The sequence below is a fragment of the Ricinus communis genome, chromosome 6 (assembly GCF_019578655.1).
Source record: "Ricinus communis isolate WT05 ecotype wild-type chromosome 6, ASM1957865v1, whole genome shotgun sequence".
Classification (NCBI taxonomy): Eukaryota; Viridiplantae; Streptophyta; class Magnoliopsida; order Malpighiales; family Euphorbiaceae; genus Ricinus; species Ricinus communis.
This window is the reverse complement of record NC_063261.1, coordinates 21,178,260-21,199,376: the sequence shown is the minus strand read 5'-3', so window position 1 is coordinate 21,199,376 and position 21,117 is coordinate 21,178,260. Positions and strand designations below refer to the sequence as shown.

Below are 21,117 nucleotides of genomic sequence, written 5' to 3'. Positions count from 1 at the left end.
TTTCACATGCTAAATTTTCCTATGAACACTGTAAACAAGAAAAAAAAAAACACCTAAATAGACCATAAAATTGGCATAATTGCTATCTTTTCCATCCCTTTTAGACATTTTTTTCCTATATAATTTCAACTCAGTTTTTTATGGCAAATATAGCTTGGGAGATCCTAAAAGAGACTGCAAAGAATTTCAGATTAACAATGAAAATGGGGAAATTTTAAATTCCAACATCTCTATTATTCCCCAGAAATTCTGAATTCATTTTTTTTTTTTTTTTTCTGTTTAAAAGAAGGAAGATTACATGTGTATATACATATTAAGGAATAAGGATGATGAAGTTGGTTTGAAGTGAAAAGATTTGATAAAAGTATTAAAACGTGAAGAGAAGAAGAGCTCAGTAATGAAGACAAAGGTAGCAAATTAATGGCAGCACGTGGCATTATTAATGCTACCACAGATCGATGCTTTCTCTGAATCTCAGGCAGGGAACACTTGCTACTACGTACGCCTTTGTCTACTATTCATTACTTTCTTCTCCAAAAACCCTAATAATTAATAACTCCCATTATATTTATTCTTTTTCCCCCAAAGAAAAACATCAGAAATTCATTCTTAAAACAACCAGAGATTGCAAACTCTCCTTCAGCCAAAGTAATAAGCTGTAAGAATCACTACAAAAACAGAAGAACAAAAGTACTTTTTTGGCTACCAAATGAGCCACCCAATTACTAACATCAACAAACTCCCCCAATTTACATGTTGGTTACTTAGTTTTGTGCACACACACACACACACACACACACACACACACAATTTCCCCAGAAACAAATGCCTCCTTTTCTGACCTAAGCTCAGTTAATTGGTATAAGCATTTTCTTTCTTAATTGTTGTCATCCTCTTCTTGTTTTTTTATCTCATCCTAACTAGACACCAAATTAGTTAAAACATCCAAGACTGTGCATATATACAGATTTATATGAATGTTGAATCATTCTGAAAAACTGATTAATTAGTCTTTTTCATATGATGTAAAATTTTTATCATTTTCTACATTTGCTATTAGAAATGTATGTTTGATGTGGTCCCGACTTTCATTGTTTATTTCTCGGATAACTTAGCTATTTCAATTTCTTTGTTTTCCTTACACCACATTGAATTGTACAATACAACTTGGGAATTCATGGATAAAAGCCACTCTGTCTCAGAACTACTATCTTATTTTTTTCTTTTTCTTTAAAAGAAAAAATTATTGTAAGAAAATAAAACACAAATCTAATAAAGATCATCTTCATTAACATTTGAGACCTAGCTCAAGTGGGAAGAGTGTTTGCTTTTAAGAGTGAGAAGTATCGAGTTTGAGTCATTTTCTCCACACTAAGTGAATTTTCACCTTTATGACAAATATAATAGGATGATATACTATTTATTGTATAGTTCATGGCCTATTAGCCCTCTAATGAATAAAAAAAAAATCATCTTCTCTAGCTAGCTGGAAGGAATAGAGATTTGACATTAAATAAGAGGTTCACCTAGCAATTCCTGAAAGTACTAATTAACATCTAAAGCAATAAAAAGAAAAAATGAGAAAGGATACATATTTCCACATGAGAATAATAGAATTTAATTGTTGACACAATTAGAAAATTAATTAAAAAAAAATCTAATTAAGCTCTACCTACGTACCAGTAAGAACACATCAAAAGAAAGAAGAACAGGTTCGAGCAGCTGCACCTTAATATTTAGCTTTGCCTGCTGATCCATGTCCATTGTTTCCATGTCCAACAACGGACAACAATGCACTCTTCATATTCTCCATTATATAGCGACCTCCAAACACATTCAAACCTTTACTTTTACCCCCATAACATAATCTTGAAGAGCTAAACAATTCAAGGCCATGTTCTTCATCATCGTCATCAACTCCGTAATGAATAGGCGATTTTGAACATACAAAACATGGATGTTTACGCGATTTTGAGTCGTTGAAGGTTGCTGGAGATGAATGATAAGAAGAAGAAGAAGACCGTGATGTCCAAGAAGATGAAGACGATGATGTAGTAGTAGAAGACATTGACGATGAAGGAGACACATGACTTGTCTTTTTAGTCATAAGCCTTGGGATGATAGTGTTGAAGAGATTCTGTTTCGTTCTTTTACGCATGGATTTTGATTTTGAAGTTGAGTAATAAGAAGGAGGGGGTGTTAATGGAGGAATGTTAGAGGTATTATCAGCAAATGATGTGTGCTTAGGAGTCCCTGGTCTTGACTCCCATGTGAATGGAACAGCACCAGAAGCACCTCCATAGTAGACTCTGCAAGAAGAATTAGCCATTGAAGTTTCTTTAGACATGATTCTTGTAAAGAACTTCTCATCTTTCTTGATTTCTAAGGATTCTTGATTGAGTTCATCATGGCTTCTTCCACTACTTTGCATCTTGAGTTAATTTGTTACTTTGCTGGATAGATAAATAAATCTTTGGCTAAGTTTGTTTGTGTTCTTGGGTTCGCAAGCACTTTCCAAATCTAAAGATTCAAGATCCGTAAATGAAGCTGATAGAGAATAGAATAGAGTATTTATCTCTCTCTCTGTAGTTAGGTTTACTAGTCCATGGACTATTATTTAGGGCTCTATGGAGAGACATTTAAGGCTAATATTAATATATAGAAGTATAGAAAATATACTATATGCACATTATTTTTTATCGAAAGTTAGGTCATGAATTATACAATAGAAAACAATCATATTTATTTATTAAATTTTTATTATTATCGGTAGACTCGAAGTTAAAATCTTCTTTTCTTATAATTATCCGATTTGCTATGCATATTTACTCTTTGAAAGTTTTTCTCAAAGGTAGAGTGAATTTATGACTTAAAACATACAAACTATTAGGAAAATTTTTGTCTAACCAAACCGATAGATAATTGACACATATTCATTAATTTTAAATAATGAAACATGTATCAATCATCCAATACCAAAATGTAAAATACTAATACATATTTTATATATATATATAGATTATTTTAAGCATGTCATTTAATACTAATTAAATCGAATGCAAATAGTCTGGCTATATTAGCAAATTACAGAAGTCTCACTAATTAGATTTTTCTAAGTTGAAATAATCTATAGCAACCATATGATGGAGGGTCAGCGAGGACATGGTATGACCCTTTGTTTTAATAATACAGTTGAGAAGCAAGAAAATTAGGTTAGAGATGAGGAAGGCCAAATAAATGAGAACTTGTTGTGGTCCATGATACCATTGCATGCCAAAAGCAGTTTTAATGGTGTGGATGTGGGGAAAGTATATGGGTTCTGAATTTCTCAATTTCATTGTCATGCTTTACTCCTCATCTGCAGAACCCTTTTACCAATATTAATAGAGGGTTCAGTATTTTATTTTTCAGTTTATAAAGAATATCAATCTAAACCATCATCTCGATTGGCAGCCTATTTACCCATTTGTCTCTCATTTTATAAAAAACAAGAATAAGTACTAAATGAAATCCCTATTTTATTTTTTAATTTATCTTTTTTAGCAATCTTAGTTAGCAGCTGGGGGCTCTTGGGGTTAATTGCATTGTTATTTTTATTTTTTATATATATATTTCATGTGATGCATGATGATCTTTTTTATGATAACAATGCAGGCTCATTAAGTATAGCACAATACAAATATAGAATTCAGACTCAATGTTCATTAAATCTACACAGATAGAGAGAGAGAGAGAGAGATCACATTTAATGAGCATAAAGGCTCTAAATAATTTGTTAGTATGCTTCATTTGATGTAAGGTTAATTTTGTGATAATTTCTTTTTAAATGTTTGATTGATGTATTAATTAATTAACGCACTTCCCTTCTAATTTCTGTTGATTATCATTTTGATTGCAATTCTTCCTAATTTTGGATGATATTTGAATGCTATAATTCTTCATAAATGTAATACCCAAAACTTCTCTTTTAATCTTTCCCTGCCCTCCCCCCATCAAATCCATCTCTCATTCAAAGACAACCACACAATAGAATTGAAGCTTATTGGCATTAAAACCATTCAAAGGGACAAGAAAAGAAGGAGGTTTAGCATTAAATGATCATAGATTTTTTATTCAATCACTTAGGTATATTGAGTAAGTTGTGGGTACAATATTAGGCATTTAGCAATAATAAGACTATTCAGCAGTATCACATAAATATTAAATTCCCCTTTCAATCTTCAATTATATATGTTTTTTTTTTAAAAAGAAAAAAAAGAAAAAAAGGTACAAGTCACATTGTGTTATTATCTAAACTCTGACGTGAGGTATATTGAAAATAGCGTTATCTGTTTGACAAAGCATTACATTTATATGCTGTAGCTGCCTCTGGATAAGTTAATATATTATTTTACATTTAAAATAAAATAGTCTCTTTACTTTTTTTTTTTACCCACTCCAAGAACACGGGTAATTCAATTAGTTAAGGAAGTAGTACGAGAGGGAAACAGGAAATTGCAAGATCAATTCCCTCGCCTGCAAAAGAACATTGTATATGATGGTGTATTAGTATCAGTTGTCATAAAGCACATGTCTAAGTGGGAGATCCTAGCAATCATATGTTTCGCTAAGCGTGGCTATATGGACTCTTATCTGCCGCTGAATATTTATACAACTTTAGCTAGTTTGAAATAGCGTCCAAGCACGTTACTGCAGTACCAATTTTGAAGCCAAATGAAAGAGATTCAACTACTACGTGACCAACCTGGGTGGTCTCATAGGAGACATAAATACCTCAAAAACCATCCTTCCAAAAATTGAACCCATGTTCTTTAGCTTAGTGGAAGCACATCTAACCACTAGATTACCATCCTAGATGGTCCTTTTCCCAAATTGATACAACCAATAGACAACAGTTTTTACTAAAACATGAGTAATTTCTTGAATATAATCAATATAGATGAAAAGAAGGGTTGGTATGGCAACTAACCGGCCTCTTCATTTATGTATATATGATATGCACTTTTTCTCAAGGCCGGTTCACCCTTCTTTCCCTTCTCATGCAGTTTAATGGAGGGCTTCTTAATTGTTGTGATTCCCAGCTCCCTTAACTTATTCTTATAGGTATATCTGGGTATGTCTGAAATTCTTTTATTTGTTTTATGTTATATACTTCAAGTATGTTATATATCACTAGATTAAGAGACATAAAATATTTCTATTTAATATTATCTTAACTAAGACGATGAAATTCATAAAAAAAGAATAAAACAGATTTATCTGGCTAATTGCTAATATAAAATAATTTTCTAATGAAATACAATGTATATATTCTAAAAAAATAGATCCCATCAGTTAAAAAAAGAAGAGTCAATTAATGGCAAAGACAAATCATTCTTTTAAAAAATATATATTTTCTTAGTAGGACCATCAAACACATCCGGGTTTAGTGCTTTGTGAGAACCACAAGACCAAACAGAATCCTGAAATCTTTTCCAAAGTAATTAAAAAAAGGTTGCTCAAGTTGCATAGTCTGAGCTGAAGAAAAGCACATATGGGACTCATCCCATAGGGAGTTGATTAAAGCAAACTGAAAAATGGCGCAAGATGTTGAGATTAATTAACCTCCACCTATTAACCCTAACTACCCAACTATCTGCACCAATTCCAGTAACATATCTATGGGAATTCAAGAATTTTGACAAGAAGTTATGTAAAGGAATAAATGCAGAAACTTGAAAGTTCCTTGTTTGATCAGAGGTAAGCGCATGTGTAATGAATGAGTGACACATGGTAGGTAGAACATCAACCAATAGATAGTTCTTAGTACAAAACATTGCTGGTGAAACAGTACCTTTTGAAGGATTAACTTAATAATGAGATATGATTAAGTTGGAAACAAATAAATAATAATAATAATAACAATAATTCACACAGTGTAATAATTAGCAATCCCTTTCATTCTTTTTTCTTGTCCACATGGGAATCATCTACTTGAGAAACTTCTGATGTGTTCAACATTTGCAGCACAAACTTAATTTATATACAGTAATGTATGATATTTTTATTTTCTCATAATTCTCAATTAAGTATACATATATTTATATATCTAAATTTAATAAGAATATATTACGGATGTCAAAATATTTTTTTAAAAATTTTAAAATAACTGCACGTTAAAGATTCAAACTTAAGACTTTACTATATCGTCTACGCGGTCTTAAATACTGTTATTATTATTTTAAATGTATCTAAGTACAAATATGAACAAAAACTTTATAATTTTAATTAAGAAACACAGGATTAGTGGTGTATGTGTACAAAGGCAATACTAATACTAGTGTTCGAGTAATTGTGGAGAGTGTCCTTCCTTAGTAGACCTCCTACATGAAAAAAGGCAAAAAAGCACCATTTTATAGACAGACAGACACCAGAGTGATCTTTATTTCTGCATGCACAAACACAAAAGATTGCCCAATTGCTTTTTCCTCACCAAAAATTTAATCATTTCTTCAACTTCCTTCCTTTCCCTTTTTCACTTTACCAAAACCGCAAATCACGGTCAACAATCTATGGACTCAAATTCCCACTACTGTCTACCCAGTCTCATCTGCACTCACTTAGGGCACCCATTAACACTTTGACCGTATAATTGAAGCCACCAATGAAACCCCACCCACGTAATGAGATCAAGTTAACTTCCTACCATGGAATAACTACCGACTGTGCGTTGGTTACTCAGTCAGTGGGAAGTGGACCCGGGTTGTCTCGCTCCTTTTTTTTTTTGGTGGTCCGAGTCACCAACTCGGACCACCCCCGCCATCATCACACACAAACTCTGGAATTGCAGTTTCTAACAATGCTTTTCTATTTTGACCCTTTAAAACCCATCTTCCACTTCTGCATTCCACCATCACTCTACTCTTCAATTTTGCTTCTTTTATGGATCCGGATTCAGTTGCTGAACCGGTTCCGGGTACGCCCGGAATTCGGGAATTAAGGTCCGATACGGGACCCGGGCTTTGCAATCAACAGAATGGGGCTAATCAGGGAACAAGGAAAGTAGGGTTGAGAGCTGAGATTGATACTTCACCGCCTTTCGGGTCGGTTAAGGAGGCTGTGACCCGGTTTGGTGGAAGTGGGTCATGGATGCCTTATTACAAGGTTTGTAGTAGTTGCATCAGCTGCTTATTTTCATTTTATTGGCAATTAAATAGAATTGTGGTCATGTTATTGATAGAAAGTTGTGTTCTTTTGAAATTAGCTTCGCTATGCTATCACTTAGGGAAAAAAAAGAGTTATTGATAGAGAATTTAGCTTTGTATGTTCTTGGAAATGATTTTTTTTTTTTTTTCCAAAAATGAAAATTACATGGACAGTGACAATTTTGAATAAAGATGCTTATCCACAAATTTTTGCAAATAGTGGGTGAGAAAGACTTCAAGCTAAAAAGTGACATTTTGTTTTGATGGTAGATATATTAAATTTATAGATAATTTTATTTAGGATTTTGTATTATACTAAACCATGTGTAATGTGTTGTTAGTTCCATTGTGCATTGTTGTTTAGTTAGTAATTATGGATTTCAACTTAATAAGGACTGTGATGTCATGTTATGTTTTTGTTTGTAAAATCCAGATGTCTGTGTTCTTCATGTTGTTTAAATCATAAATATTTATATTCTCAGCTGTTACTGATCATTAAAGAGAGATGCACAGATCATACTTACATGATCATAAAATCTTTACCCGAGTATTTGTTTCATTGATGCTCCTTGAATCTTGAATGCCAGAACCTACTCATGCATAAGCATTATGTTTGTAATGTTAAGTATTTTCCATAAAGAAGAGTTTTGCTGCTGATTTCGAGATCTGTAATACTTAAAGGGAACCTGGTAAATGGTGATGTTGTTTATACGTCTTCCCTTTCTTTTGATGTGTAAGAAAATCGGTGTGTGCAACAGATCTTTGAGGAGATAGATATAAAGAAAGTGGAGGAACAGGCAGCAGAATTGGAGAAGGATCTCATTGTGAAAGAATTGGAAACACTTGATGTTCTTGAAGAGCTTGGAACGACAAAAAGAATTGTTGAAGAGTTAAAGCTGCAGCTACAGAAAGAAGCAATGAGATGTATGACAATCCCGGATGAGCCCATGTCCAGTCCTGCTATCAAAGAAATGAACAAGGAAAACTGTAGATTTCACGTCAACAGCCGAGAGCAGAGAATGGGAAGTTTGAGCCCTTGCCCTACATCATCGCCCGACATGATCTTAATGGAGTTGAAGCAAGCTAAATTGAACCTTGGTAAAACTATTAATGATCTTGGAGTGATTCAAACTTCCATTGATTCTTTGAATAAGAAAATGAAGAAAGAGAAAACCTTTCTTCAGAAAACCCGAGAAAGGCTAACATCAAAATTTGCAGGGGTGTTATCTCTAGAGGAGGAGCTGAAACATGCAAGAGTGAAGCCACATATTTCTGATAATGCAGTAACTGATTACAAGGCAGAGCAGTTGAAAAAAATGGTTGCAGCCGAAAAAACAGAAGTTTCAAAAGCAATGTTAGCGAATGAACATACCAAGACTAACTTAAAGACTGCTGAATTGAGGTTGCTTGCTGCCAAAAAAATGGAGGAAGCAGCAAGAGCAGCAGAAGCTGTTGCACTAGCTGAAATCAAGGCTCTATCGGGCAATGACAGCTCATCAGGATTTGTACTCCCAGAGCCAGAGAAAGTATCCTCATTTGACGCACGAACTCCACTTACCCCTAAAGCTCAAAAAGCTGAGGGTCTTGCCAAGAAAGTAGAAGTTGCCAGGCTTCAAAGGCGCGAAGCAAATATCACTAAAATGTCTATTCTGAGGAAGTTGAGAGAAGCAACAGAAGAAGTTAAACAAAGTAAACAAGTCCTGGAAGAAGCATTGAACAAAGTTGAAATGGCAAACAGAAAGCAATCTGCCGCTGAAGAGGCTATCCGGAAATGGATGCCAGAGAATGATCAGGAGGGACAGGCAGCAGCATACTGCATGACAAGGTTTAGTAACTACCATTTGCATCAACCCAATAACCATCAAGATTCTCCACTCCATGAAGCGAAGGAATCAAACCTGGTTAATGAAGACAGAAAGCCCGTGCTAAAATCAACAGTTTCAATGCGGGACGTACTAAGCAGGAAGCAAGTTCAGCCCGAAGAATATGTAATGGCAAGACCAACATCAGAAGTCCGTGAAGAAAGACAAAAGGTAGCTTTGAGTCAAATGCTTCATGAACTCAGAGAGGATCTTACATTTCATCCAAGAGTTGAGAAAGATGGAGGTGATCAAAAGCAGTTCTTTGCACAGAGGAGAAAATTTGGGTTCATTCACATATCATTGCCTATGACAAAACCAAGTAAGAAAAAGACACAAGATTTCAATAATGTGATGCACTAGATAGAATTTTAAAGCTTGTGTAGTTTTATTTTCTTTCCTTTTGTTTCCATAGCATTGGTCTTGAAATATGGTGGTTATAGCTTGCTCATGTTGTTTGTGGCTTTGAGGTTTTGTTCAGATAAAAAGAATTTCTTGTTTTTTCTTTGTAAAGATGTATTGCTGTGTGGCTCTCCTGTACCTCATGTGTGCTTTAATATATTTTGACCATTAATATAATTGGCATTTACTCTCATTAGGTCCTATGCAAATTACTTCTTCTAAATCTATCCATATATAATTCATCTCGATCTCGATATATATGAATTATTTTATGTCGGATATATAAAAAATTTTAAAAAGATTGATGGTACCGAAGAATAAATTTATTAATTTAAATTAAGTGATACTAATATCAATAATTAAGTTCAAATTAAAATTGATGAGAGGCTGCTAATAAAAATAAATAGATTTAGAACGGTGACAAATTTTAAGAATGACTTAATTTCACCCAAAATATAATGACAGCGTGTTTTATTTAGGGTAAGCGGTGCTTACGTGTCTTATTGCCATCGGTCTGTTGTAGACCACCAGTATGAATTAATACGAGCAATTAAGCTTCAGCCAATATTCATAACCGCGGGAAAGTTCCTATCCTTTCCTTAATAATATTACAGTTTAGCTTGTGCATCCCGCGCAAATGTGCCCGGCGCATGTTAGCTTCGCGGGTATAAACTAATATGCACCTTTTTATATAAGTTTTAATTATCATGTAAATCTAAAATTAGCATTTGTTATTCACAAAAAATTGAAAATCTGATAAAAGTTCATTATAGAAAATGAGAAAACATATTGTGTTTATTTTATTTGACATTTGTAGTAGCAATTTATTTTTAAATAATTTTAATGATTAAAAGAATTTATATCAGATAAAGTAGTAGTAATAATAATAATAATAATAATAATAATTCAGATTTTTGTTGTATAATATTTTTAACAAAAGTAAAAAGAAAAAATTGAAAAAATAAATAAAATTAAAATTTATTTATATTTTTAAATATCTTAATTAAATGAGTATATATACACATATAAATATAAATATTGATGTGGTTAAGTTTAGGATGATTTAATTATCAATAATAAAGTCGTTCATAATCAAAGATAATATATACTATAATATGTAAATAAATTAATATAATTTTATTTATTTTACATAATTTTTTTCATTTACTATAATACAGAGCTAATATAAATTATTGATAAATCAGATATTATTGATATTTATAATAAATCATTGAAAAGTTAGATTATCTTTAGTAATTTAGCTTTAAAGATATCAGTTTACTCTTATACAAAATATAATTAACATAAAACTTCAGTGGTATGGTTAGATAAGCACAATATCAAGCGCACGTTAGCAAGACCTCCAAAAGGTGATTAAAAGAAGATTTTGAAGAGTTGCAGAGACATCTAAAAATGGGAAATCCTCCAAGAACCCGCAAAAGGGTACATGCAATCCGTCGTGGTCATGATGGAAGTGCCTTTGAGACATGGTTATCAATCGATCTCTTTCTTTGTCTTATGGGTTCTCAGTTTTAGTACTGCTCTGGGTTCTTACTTTTTTTTTTGTTTCACGTTTCTTTTAATTCATTTTGTAGTGATGATTGTGGCTTTTTGGTGGCAATTGCTTTGGCTGATATGCATGAATGTGAAGCTGAAACCAAAAGGATTGTTAAGAGATTCAAGGGTGTCATTGGAAAGCATAAAATTGTGAAACAAAATTACAGTGACCAACCCAGATCACCTTTTGTTACTTTTATGTATGTATTTGCAAAGGTCTGGCTTTTATTGTTTTGATTTAGTTACTGCCACTGAAAACTTACGCTTTATATGAGTAGTAAGTGATGCAAAAGAAAGAATCTTGTTGGGATTGAGTGTGTTCCAGTGACCAATTGCGATTGCATTTCATTAGTACGCTACTTGAATTGATTGGCAAGTGAACAAAAATGTGATTGTTTGCTGGGGTTCTGTAGGGAAGAATTTAGAAGGACTTGCAAGAATGGAAAACTGATTGAAATTGATCGAAAAGGGTTTGAGACTTGGAGGAAGATGTCAAAGCAGGTAATATTAATCATGAAGAAAGGTTATTCGTTAACTCTAACCTGCTTGTTTGTTTTTTAATGCGCTTTACTATTTTTGTTTCTTAGGAGAGGAAACCATATGTCGTCAAAGCTGAAGAGGTGAACTCAGCTTATGTTAAAAGTTTGATTAAAGAGATTGATGTTTCATCAGAGGTAACTAATTGGATTACTTTAGGCCCTCTTTGTGTAATGGGAATTGTACTTATCTGGAGCAAACAGGGTGATCAAAGAAAGTTTTCAAGCAGTAATCTTGAATTTGGCATATTCAATTGAGTGTGCCATAAACTAGTGCTATGCAAAAATGAGCCTGAGCATGCCATTGCTTTATCAATATAATTGCCATTAACTTTCCCCCATTTTATCACCTATCATCTTAACTTCTTGGAATTATTTATTCTTTTATATTAGATCGTTTTATTAAGAGATTGCTTGTTACCATAAGAGCAAGGACACAACAGATCATGCAAATAAATGTGGTTTGGATTACCCCGAGGTCTATGCTTGAGCCCCAGTTGTCATCGATCATGTATTTCTGTAGTTGCTTTGCTTTATTAATGTGAGAACAACGATATGAGTATATCCTTTTTTGAGTCTTGAGTTGCATATTTCTGAGCATGTGATTATATTTTATGCCATTTGCACTTATCCAGTTCTTTATTCAGCTTCTATGGATTAATTTTCTGATGTTGTTATTATTGTATAGTATCGACGCCTTTCTATCAGAAAGTTGAACTTAAATTCATGTGCTTCCTATTTCAAAACATGTTCTGTTAATGCTGTTCATTTTTCCACTTTGGAGATTTGTAAAATACAAATGAAGAGTGAATTTGTTTGTAGGTGGATGATGAGGCAGATTCAATGATGGTTGGGAAGTTTGATCCGGTCTGTCTACTTCTTAGGCTTACAAAATGACTTCCATAAATACAATTTTTTCATTACCTTTGTTGCTCTTATACAATTGATTTTTATGATTGTACTGTTGTTTCTTTTGACAGTCATATGAAGACTATGGACACAACAGCAGCTGTGTTTATAGCTATGATAGTTTCAAAGAATATCAGAGCTTAAACACCTGGAAATTGTACGTCTCCAACTATTCTTTCTTAGCACATCATAACTACCTATGATTTGCTTGTTATTTCGTTGTTCCAAAATGATCTAAGCACTTATCTCTCGACACAGGGAAATGGTAGATCCTTGAATTTAATGTGTTTCTCGCGCCTATATCAAAGATTGTAGACTGCAATCATCTGATTTTGAAATGGTGGAAAATGGCAGGTGGTTTAGTGTTGCTGTTATTCTCACTCGTAAAAAGGCAAGGCATTTGGCTATTGTTAACTGTAGAGTAACAGTAGGAGTTTAGTTTTCTAACAGAAATTTTGATAGCTATATGTCTTTGATTCTCAGAAATCAAAAGGTTCACATTTTGGGGTCTGCTCGAGAAATGTTATTGAGGGAATACGACACTTGAATAGGAAGCATTGTGTCCATAATTTTGTGTTTCCAATTGTTCCCTTGCAATGCACAAATACGATTCTAATATGTACAATGACCAAATGAGCAAGATTTATTTATATATTTATTTATCTTTTTCCCCTTTTCTCATATTGTGAAAATTCTTCAAAGAGAAAGGGTATGTCTCTAATCTCAGGACAGGAACGATCCTAATGATCTCTTGCACTAGGGAGCAGGTTTACTAGTTCAGTAGCAATGTCTCTATAGAGCAAAAACATTGGCAAATGAACAATTTGTTTAGCAACATGTTAACAAGCAGCTTGAAGACAATGTTGTCTTTGCTTCAAGTAAAGGGAAGACAGAAAATACTGAAAGATGGAGACTCGCCTAAAAGTGAATCTTCAAGCGAAGCGAATTAAGAACTCGTTTCAACTAAAGGACTTGGGGCTCCCTAGGCATACACAAAAGTGTAACCACAATTGTCACACCGTGGAGCTTCAAATTTAAAATATTTTGCCGAGAATGCTAGAGTAATGCGGAATTCTTCGGAACACTCTAGACTAGTGTAGAATTCTCTAGAATACTCTAGAACTCTCTAGAAAGGTGTAGAACCTTCTAGAACACTCTAGAGTACTCTAGAACTTTCTAGAACAATCTAGAAGGATGTAGATACTTCTAAAATATTCTAGATACTTCTAGAATATTCTAGAAGGATGTAGATACTTCTAGAACATTCTAGAAGGGAGGGGACAATTCTTGTATATACTAGAATACTCTAGAATATTCTAGACACATATTCTAGAATACTCTAGACTTGTATGGATATAAGTAGTATTTTAGGACATTCTTTTAAGGAGGTGGGATGATGGCCATCCATGCTTATAAATACCCTCTCCATGCTCCATTTGTAATACAGAGGGAGATAGAGAAAGTTAGAAAGAGAATTAAGCAATACAAGTTTACACTTCCAAAACTCTTGTGCTATCTTTGTGCCACTTTCTTAAGCTTATTTCCATTTGCGTAATTACTGTCATTTTACCGAGTTTGGCATCCGAGAAAAGGCTGACTAGCAATCTTGACTTAGGGGGAATCAAGTGAGCTAGGCCAATTCTGAATCTGAATACAACTAGCACTATTTCTATAAATATTCATTTAAGACACTATTACTAATGCAACTCTGAAATACTATTTTTTGAACCCTTCTAAAAAATTCTATTATCATTATTTTATATTTCTGGACATCAGTTATCAATAATAACTTATTTTAATTAAATCTTTTGAAATGAGCATCATTATCAACAACAGTATTAATATGAATACTTTTAGCTTTAGGGAAGAAAAAGAAATTGCATTAATACCCTTATTTATTCTATTTCTATTCTTATTTAAAATATAATAAATAGAAAATTATAACACTCGTAAATTTAGTTTGATGGTGTTACATATCTCGATTTTAATATATTTAAATATTAAAGGCAAATAAACCGTGAATTATATAAAATCAATAAAAATAAGCAGACTAATCTGAATAAATTAGCAAATGAATTTGTTGTTAATTGTCGTACCAATTTTGGTTTCTTCTTCCAGATAGGATATCATCCACGGAACCGCACGTGACGAGTCAAGAAGACAGTCCACGTGATCCTTTTGTTTTATTAAAATCTTTAATAAAAGATTTAGTTTTTATTAAATAAAATAATAAATAATAGAAGGTTAAAATGAGCTGCTTATTGTTCTCTCTCTCTTTATCCAACTCCAAAACAAAACCAAACCAAGTTCTTGAAAAATATTTAGAATAGCAAAATAATTGAATGGAGTGCAGTAGTAGTTGCAGTCATTTCCGAAGCTCTTATTCTTCTTCTTATGCTTCTTCTCCTTTATTATGTCCTTCTACTCACTCTCTGTTCCCTTCCAACCTTAGATTTTCGGTTTGTCTTTCTTTCTTTCTGTTTTTTTTTTTTTTTTTTTTTTCCTGTTCTTTCTAATTTGTTTCATGTTTCTTCATAATTTTAGCACAAATTAAAGGTACGGTATCGTTTGTTGATAAGAAACGCTTGTGGGTTTGATGCTAATGGCTCTGGTAATGGGTTCCCAATCACACCCAACAAGCTTTTCATGCAAGAGGTGCGTGTATGTGTGCCTTCTATTGTTTTATTCTTTTTTTAGAATGCATTTTCGTTTTTGTTTAATTGGGTTTCTTTAAATGGAATAACTGTTTCTTTTCTTTTTTTTCTTATATGAATCAAGTTTCGATTTTTTGATATTTTGATGTCTTTATTTAGACAATTGGAGCTGAATATGGAGAAGGTTTCGAAACTTTTAGACAAGATGGGCCTTTGAAAATTGATGTGGTGAGCTATTTTAGCTGATAACAACACATATTTGATAGTATTTTCAATTCTTAATTGAATTTGAATTTGTCTTTTTGGATAACGTTTGTGATGCTGAAAGAGCATTGGTCAATTACTTATTGGGCTTGTTTACGTTTGGAAACAGGATTTTTTGAATGATAGATTGCAAGAAGGTTTTCTTCATAGGATACGCTATGCTATGAAACCAGATGAAGCCTATGGTCTTATCTTCTCATGGGACAATGTTGTGGTAATTTCTTAGACCTCTGGCTCTGCTCTTGTATCTTGAAAGAGCTCACTTGATGCTAAAAGAAAATGAAGTTGGCTTCCCTATTTTGTTTTTGCAGCTTGATACTTTAGGGAACAAATATAATTGACGCAGTTGATGCTGCAAAGTGTTAATCTAATACAAAAGAATGATTAAATGGAAAACTTCATTATGTTGTCATTTTAAAAGTAGTGCATAAGTTGTATTTCCAAAGTGCATGAGGTTTCTACTTGTCTTGATTTTGTCTTTCAGTAATGATGCCTCCAGGTTTTCCACCATCAAGCAATTTGCATTCTTGTAATTTTATTCAGAGTTGGATAAAATATTTATGGGTTCAATCAGTTATTTTTTTCTTCTTATTCTTTTAAACATTGATATGATTGCTATTCTTTAGAAGATGATATTACTATTTGCTTTTATTCTTTTAATGCTGGGGATATACATATGCTGTTAATTACAAACAGAAAATTGCTTTGGTGGGAAGAATAGATGTGTGAGTAAAGATCTTAATGCTCATGGAACTTGAAAGAAAATATCATTGTTAATGACATTGTTATAGAAAAGAAAGAGTGCTTTATTTCTCACTTGGAGACATATTCTTATACCATGTAAATGCATGCACAATTTTATTTAGGCAGATGCCCGTGCTATGAAGTTGAATGTGTGGAAGCAGCTTGCATCTGAAGAGGGTATGTACTGATGTTTCTTTTCCTTCCCGTTATTTCTTTTTACCTCTTAGCTTCTTGAAAGTGAAAACTTCAAGTAGATGCCTAGCTGGTACCTTCACTGATATGCTGAACTTATGTTTTACCTATACGTTAATTTATGAACAAGCAATGAAGAGAATGACATCATAGAATTAAAAGAGCTGCCAAGTTTCCCAAGCGGTTTTTCTAATAGTTCTCTTTTTTATTTTCATCAACTTCATTTTAAATGTTTCGTACTGCAGCAGGTTTTCTACAATGTCTGCTGTTTATTTTCTCCCGTCAAGAGTAATAAACATTTCTGAAAAGGACTACGTAGAGTTCCATTGCTGGTTTTAGGCATCTAATTTTATATGGTATCAAAATCTGTTTTCTATGATTGTCAAGGGTGCATAGACACAGAGACATATGTGTGTTTGACAGTTTAATGACTCGTGCATGTGGTTTGACTATTGTGTAGGAAAGGAAATTCCTGAAGATGGACATGCACACAAGCTGATGCTATATGCAGGTGCTGATCATGTACTGCACAAGGTTTGGAAATTTAGATTATAATATTGTTGGGTTTGCACTTTAAGCTTTCTTATATGATTAAGTTTTTGCCTTTAAAATCACACAGTAAATTCTTCAGATAATAAGTACACAAATCATTTGATTAGTTATGATTTTTTTTTTTTGGGGGGGGGGGGAATAATATGCTTTCTTCTCCCGCTGATTTCGTAGAATTTAACATTAAAATAAAAGGAGAAGTTTTGGTGTTTCATTTCATCAAAATTTCAAGCTTTAAAAAGCCGATCAATCCAATGTTTGGAGGTATTCTTGATTAACCAGCAGTTGATATCATTTATCTTCATTTGTTTTGTGGTTGTGGTATGGACCGTGGAGTCAATTTTTGGTCTAGTTACTTTTGGAGACTAGGAGTGGAACTGAGCTTTCAAATTATTGTTTCAGGTGTTGCGCTGGGAGACAACAGAAAGTGAATTGGATCGATTGAAGTTGAGGTTGTCACATCTATATTATGATCATCTACTTAGAGTGAGGTCCCTTCTGCTGGCTTTATTTCTAATCTGTTTGTCACTTGGATACAAAAATGACATGGTGTCCCTATGCTTCACCCAGCTAAGAGAACCGACTGAGGGTCTAAAAGAGTGGCTGGATGCTGTAGCTAGAGCTCGCATTCCTTGTGCTGTTGTTTCAAGTCTAGATCGGGTAAACATGGTAGGGGTTCTGGAGCGGATGGGGCTCAAGAAATACTTTCAGGTAGATGTTTTCTTTTTTGTTTCTGACCAGAAAACTCGCAATTATGATGACTAAAATGTGCAATTCCATGTGCCATGTTCCCATTTCATTTTCCTGTTATTTTCTCAACTTGATGTTCTCATAATGTTCTGCAATCAGTTTGACCAACTTACAGGCATCATCATGTATCACCTTGTCTATTTATCCTATGCACTGTGATTTTGTTGCCATTTTTCCAATTGCCAGCGGTTGGCTTATGCCTTACATGTAAAATATACTTCATTCTGACTATTTAATTTATATTTTGGCTGATCAAGTATAGAAAGTAGACTAAGAGATAAGGTACATATACATGAGAACATGTTATAGTATTTGGTTTTCTGTTTCTATGGTCTTACAAATCATTAGATAACAATGGACAGTATTTATTTGAATTTGGTGGACTTTGCAAGTGTGATTTAGATTTCAGTTGCAGCTCATATTCCTGTGGCCTGTAGCTGATTGTTGTAAGTTATCTCTTTGTCATTTTCAGGCAATTGTAGCTGAGGAAGATGGCATGGAGTCCATGGCTCATAGATTTCTGTCAGCTGCTCTAAAGGTATCAACGTAGAGAGTGCTTCAAGATGATTAAATTCATTTCATTCCTGTGTTGGAGCTCAGCTTTTAATCTTCCTTATAGGGTCCTTTCTTTTTCTTTGAAAAAAGATCATCAGCTTAGTTCAAAGTTGCTAGCTACGGACTCTTCATGTAGGATAGCCAATATACCTGATTTTGTTTTCATTTAGCTTGAATACAGTGATCTCAATATTTGGGCTGATCTGTTGTCAAAGATGAAATTGCAGTTGCTATAACTGGATCCCTTGCTTTACTTTAGCCTTTGCTTTGAAAAGTCGGCTTGATGAGAAAGATAGTTAAAGAAAAGGTGCATCATTGTGCATATTATATTATATATGAATTTTCTTAAGATGGAGAATTATACTCGCTACGATTCTCAGCAAGTAGCAAAAGAAAAGTTTGATGACTAGTAGGTGAGTTAATAATGATATGATTTATACTTAAAAGAAGAGAGAAAGGAGCCAATTTTGGGATGGATGAGCAAAGAATTAGCCAATAAGATTCATAACAACCCTAAAGACGAAAAATCAAAGACAGGTGGGTGGGTGGTCATTAAAGGTGGTAAAAGGAAGCCATGTCTGGGATGCACAAGTGCATGCCACTTTTCTCATGAATTAGTCAAATACTAGCTGATGCTGTTTTCTTGGGGTATTCTTTACATTCCTGCTTAATTGCTCGCAGCTAGATCGGAAACCATCCAAATGTGTGGTGTTTGAGGATGACCCCAGAGGCATAACTGCTGCACACAACTGTACTATGATGGCCGTGGCACTAATTGGTGCACATCCTGCGTATGTATTTCATTTTTGCTTAAGAAACTGAGTTAGGCCAGTTGATTCTTAAAAAGTAAATTCATTTGAGACACTTGCAGGTAGCTTATTCAAGAACCCTATGGCTTGAAGTATCATAAGTTCTGCATGCGCAAAATGCACAGACTATTTTGTATTTCACGCAGATGTTACTACAAAGTACTGCTTTTTAGTTTGCACAGGCAGAACTGTGGTCCCTTGAGAAATTGTTCTCAAAAGATTTCTGACCATCATAATAGGGAGTTCATACTATTGGGTGTCCTTAAAGAGTATACTATATTTCTCTTATTGTTGCACATCTATAAAGATATTGACTAATTTGAAAAAACAAATGTAGGTATGAACTGGTGCAGGCTGATCTCGCAGTTGCTAGCTTCAATGAACTTTCAGTGATCAATCTCCGGAGATTATTTGCTAATAAGGGTTCCAGCTTTATGGACAAGGAGAAGCAGATTATAGAGAAATCTCCTTCAAAAAGAAAGCTAACAATTGACACCATCTTCTGATCTGTTCGCACCTTGCCCTTCTGGTGCTTACCTTCTCCTCACTGTACTTAAACATCATACCATGTTTTGATCTTCTTTTCGACCTTTTCTACTCAGCTATTAGATTCTCTTGGGTTGTTTTACATTCTTTATACAATAATTAGCAGTTGGCTGGCAGTCCTTATATCAAGTGATCGTCATCCAATGACGCGCCGTATTCAAATATGTTGAATTGGTAAACCGTGTAATCAGGTTGAGAACTGTAATTTTGTCGCGGAAAAGAGTTCATTCTTTCATTCAAATGTTGAGAAAGAGAAAGATGTGAAGCTGCAATGGTTTAAGTTTCAGCTAATACTCTTAATCCTGATGTGAAGGTTATCTGTAAACCAGTATCATCAAAAGGAGAATTAGATGATGAGACCACAAAAGTGGTAGCTGAACAATATTTATCTACTTAGGCTTAGCTTGGTTATTATTTCAAGGGAGTGGAAGTGGAGAAGATTTTAAGTTGGAACCTTTGCTTATTAATATTATTGTAATTAATCAATTTACCCTACCAACAACGAATAAAAGTAATAATTTCTTTAAAGTCCTGCAAAATGTTGACAAATGAATAAACATTATTGATACAACTCAGCTAAAATAGATCATCTTAAAGTAAGCTTGCCAAGCCTGAATTAGCATAAAGTCACAGTTCATGTTCACCACTTCCCATAAATGTAGGAATCCATTCCATTACTCCACTCCAAGCCTCCATTACTAGCTATCTCCTAGGAAATAAATTTCTAACTGCAATCACCGTAACAGAGTCTGCTACTGCTACTATAGGCATCTTTTCAGTTTATACTGCTACTGTAGATCAGAATAATGTTCAGTTTATATCAATTATGATAGTAGAAGCTCCCTGGAAACAGAGTCTGCTACTGCCTACTGCTACTACAGGCATCTTTTCAATTATACTCAGTTAGCCTTCCTATTACTTGGCCAAGTAGATCAGCCATGAAGTGCAAGCAGGCATTATACACTTAACAGATAATATCATCTGTCCAATTTATTCAAAAATTCTCTATAAATCTATTTAAATAAATTGAATCTCTTTACATAATAAATTATGCCCATCGCATTTTTTATAGACACGCCTAGTATGATAAAATTGCATTGAAAAATGATAATTATTATTTAGGATAATTGATTTATGATATTTTTTAATTAAAAAAATGCTTAAAATTAACTACATATATTAGCATTTGCTAATTTTAATAAATATTATGGCATGTATTGCCGTATATTATCGAGTAAGGTTGAGTAAATGGCTTCGTTTACATGACACTTAAGTTTGTGCTTTAAGAGTCTCTTTTTATGTGACACATGGCACCTGTATTTAGTTGTTGACATGGTCTATGCCACGTAAGCAGAGAAAGCTCTGTGGCTTTTTTATGTAGCACAAATCATGACTTGGATATGCCACATAGGCGTGGCCATTTCCTGATTCGTTGCAAACTGTTTATTTGTGTCGCTAATGACTGCGGTGACAAGCCACATCCACCTAAAAATATAGCATGTCAAAAACAATGAAGGGGCATAATTATTAATTATTATTATTTCAATTATAAAATTAAATTAATAGATATAATCTAATAAAATTTTTACAATATATATTAAAAAATA

The 21,117-nt window shown here is 33.5% G+C and overlaps 4 protein-coding genes across 7 annotated transcripts; 3 read left to right on the top strand and 1 right to left on the bottom strand.

The window, feature by feature from the left end:
• Positions 1-1,487: 1,487 nt before the first annotated feature.
• On the bottom strand, positions 1,488-2,639 carry LOC8259522. Its single transcript, XM_002520792.4, has one exon. The coding sequence runs from the start codon at positions 2,429-2,431 to the stop codon at positions 1,730-1,732; it is 702 nt and encodes a 233-aa protein (XP_002520838.2). The 5' UTR covers positions 2,432-2,639; the 3' UTR covers positions 1,488-1,729.
• A 3,723-nt stretch (positions 2,640-6,362) lies between these two features.
• Positions 6,363-9,638, top strand: LOC8259523 (WEB family protein At2g40480). 2 transcript variants are annotated; one of them, XM_015720310.2, is made up of 3 exons: positions 6,367-7,143; positions 7,943-8,282; positions 8,403-9,638. In XM_015720310.2, exons 1-3 carry the CDS (start codon positions 6,922-6,924, stop codon positions 9,404-9,406), a joined length of 1,566 nt encoding a protein of 521 aa, XP_015575796.2. In that variant the 5' UTR covers positions 6,367-6,921; the 3' UTR covers positions 9,407-9,638. The 2 variants fall into 2 exon arrangements, with proteins under 2 accessions (XP_002520839.2, XP_015575796.2); XM_002520793.3 differs by having other exon boundaries at positions 6,363-7,143; positions 7,943-9,638.
• Positions 9,639-10,771: 1,133 nt separating this feature from the next.
• On the top strand, positions 10,772-13,126 carry LOC8259524 (high mobility group B protein 7). Of its 2 annotated transcripts, XR_007216256.1 has the most exons (8): positions 10,773-10,935; positions 11,041-11,202; positions 11,416-11,503; positions 11,590-11,676; positions 12,361-12,405; positions 12,519-12,604; positions 12,706-12,838; positions 12,931-13,126. XR_007216256.1 is itself a non-coding variant. In XM_015720249.3 (7 exons), the coding sequence occupies exons 1-7, from the start codon at positions 10,859-10,861 to the stop codon at positions 12,722-12,724; spliced, it is 564 nt and encodes a 187-aa protein (XP_015575735.2). In that variant the 5' UTR covers positions 10,772-10,858; the 3' UTR covers positions 12,725-13,126. The 2 variants fall into 2 exon arrangements, 1 of the variants encoding a protein (XP_015575735.2); XM_015720249.3 differs by having other exon boundaries at positions 10,772-10,935; positions 12,706-13,126.
• Positions 13,127-14,689: 1,563 nt separating this feature from the next.
• On the top strand, positions 14,690-19,796 carry LOC8259525 (5-amino-6-(5-phospho-D-ribitylamino)uracil phosphatase, chloroplastic). 2 transcript variants are annotated; one of them, XM_015720255.3, is made up of 11 exons: positions 14,690-14,906; positions 14,992-15,102; positions 15,261-15,329; positions 15,475-15,579; positions 16,232-16,286; positions 16,762-16,835; positions 17,253-17,336; positions 17,421-17,561; positions 18,073-18,138; positions 18,837-18,946; positions 19,027-19,294. In XM_015720255.3, exons 1-11 carry the CDS (start codon positions 14,790-14,792, stop codon positions 19,028-19,030), a joined length of 936 nt encoding a protein of 311 aa, XP_015575741.1. In that variant the 5' UTR covers positions 14,690-14,789; the 3' UTR covers positions 19,031-19,294. The 2 variants fall into 2 exon arrangements, with proteins under 2 accessions (XP_015575741.1, XP_002520841.1); XM_002520795.4 differs by lacking the exon at positions 19,027-19,294 and adding an exon at positions 19,302-19,796 and having other exon boundaries at positions 14,693-14,906.
• Positions 19,797-21,117: the final 1,321 nt, after the last annotated feature.

Excerpts from the sequence above, each read along its gene's own strand:
- LOC8259522 (XM_002520792.4), bottom strand. The coding sequence starts at position 2,431 with ATGCAAAGTAGTGGAAGAAGCCATGATGAACTCAATCAAGAATCCTTA.
- LOC8259524 (XM_015720249.3), top strand. The coding sequence starts at position 10,859 with ATGGGAAATCCTCCAAGAACCCGCAAAAGGGTACATGCAATCCGTCGT. Across the intron at positions 10,936-11,040 it reads GGAAGTGCCTTTGAGACATG|TGATGATTGTGGCTTTTTGG; the intron begins GTTATCAATCGA and ends TTCATTTTGTAG. Across the intron at positions 12,406-12,518 it reads TGGTTGGGAAGTTTGATCCG|TCATATGAAGACTATGGACA; the intron begins GTCTGTCTACTT and ends TTCTTTTGACAG.
- LOC8259523 (XM_002520793.3), top strand. The coding sequence starts at position 6,922 with ATGGATCCGGATTCAGTTGCTGAACCGGTTCCGGGTACGCCCGGAATT. Across the intron at positions 7,144-7,942 it reads CATGGATGCCTTATTACAAG|ATCTTTGAGGAGATAGATAT; the intron begins GTTTGTAGTAGT and ends TGTGTGCAACAG.
- LOC8259525 (XM_002520795.4), top strand. The coding sequence starts at position 14,790 with ATGGAGTGCAGTAGTAGTTGCAGTCATTTCCGAAGCTCTTATTCTTCT. Across the intron at positions 15,103-15,260 it reads ACAAGCTTTTCATGCAAGAG|ACAATTGGAGCTGAATATGG; the intron begins GTGCGTGTATGT and ends GTCTTTATTTAG. Across the intron at positions 15,580-16,231 it reads TCTCATGGGACAATGTTGTG|GCAGATGCCCGTGCTATGAA; the intron begins GTAATTTCTTAG and ends AATTTTATTTAG.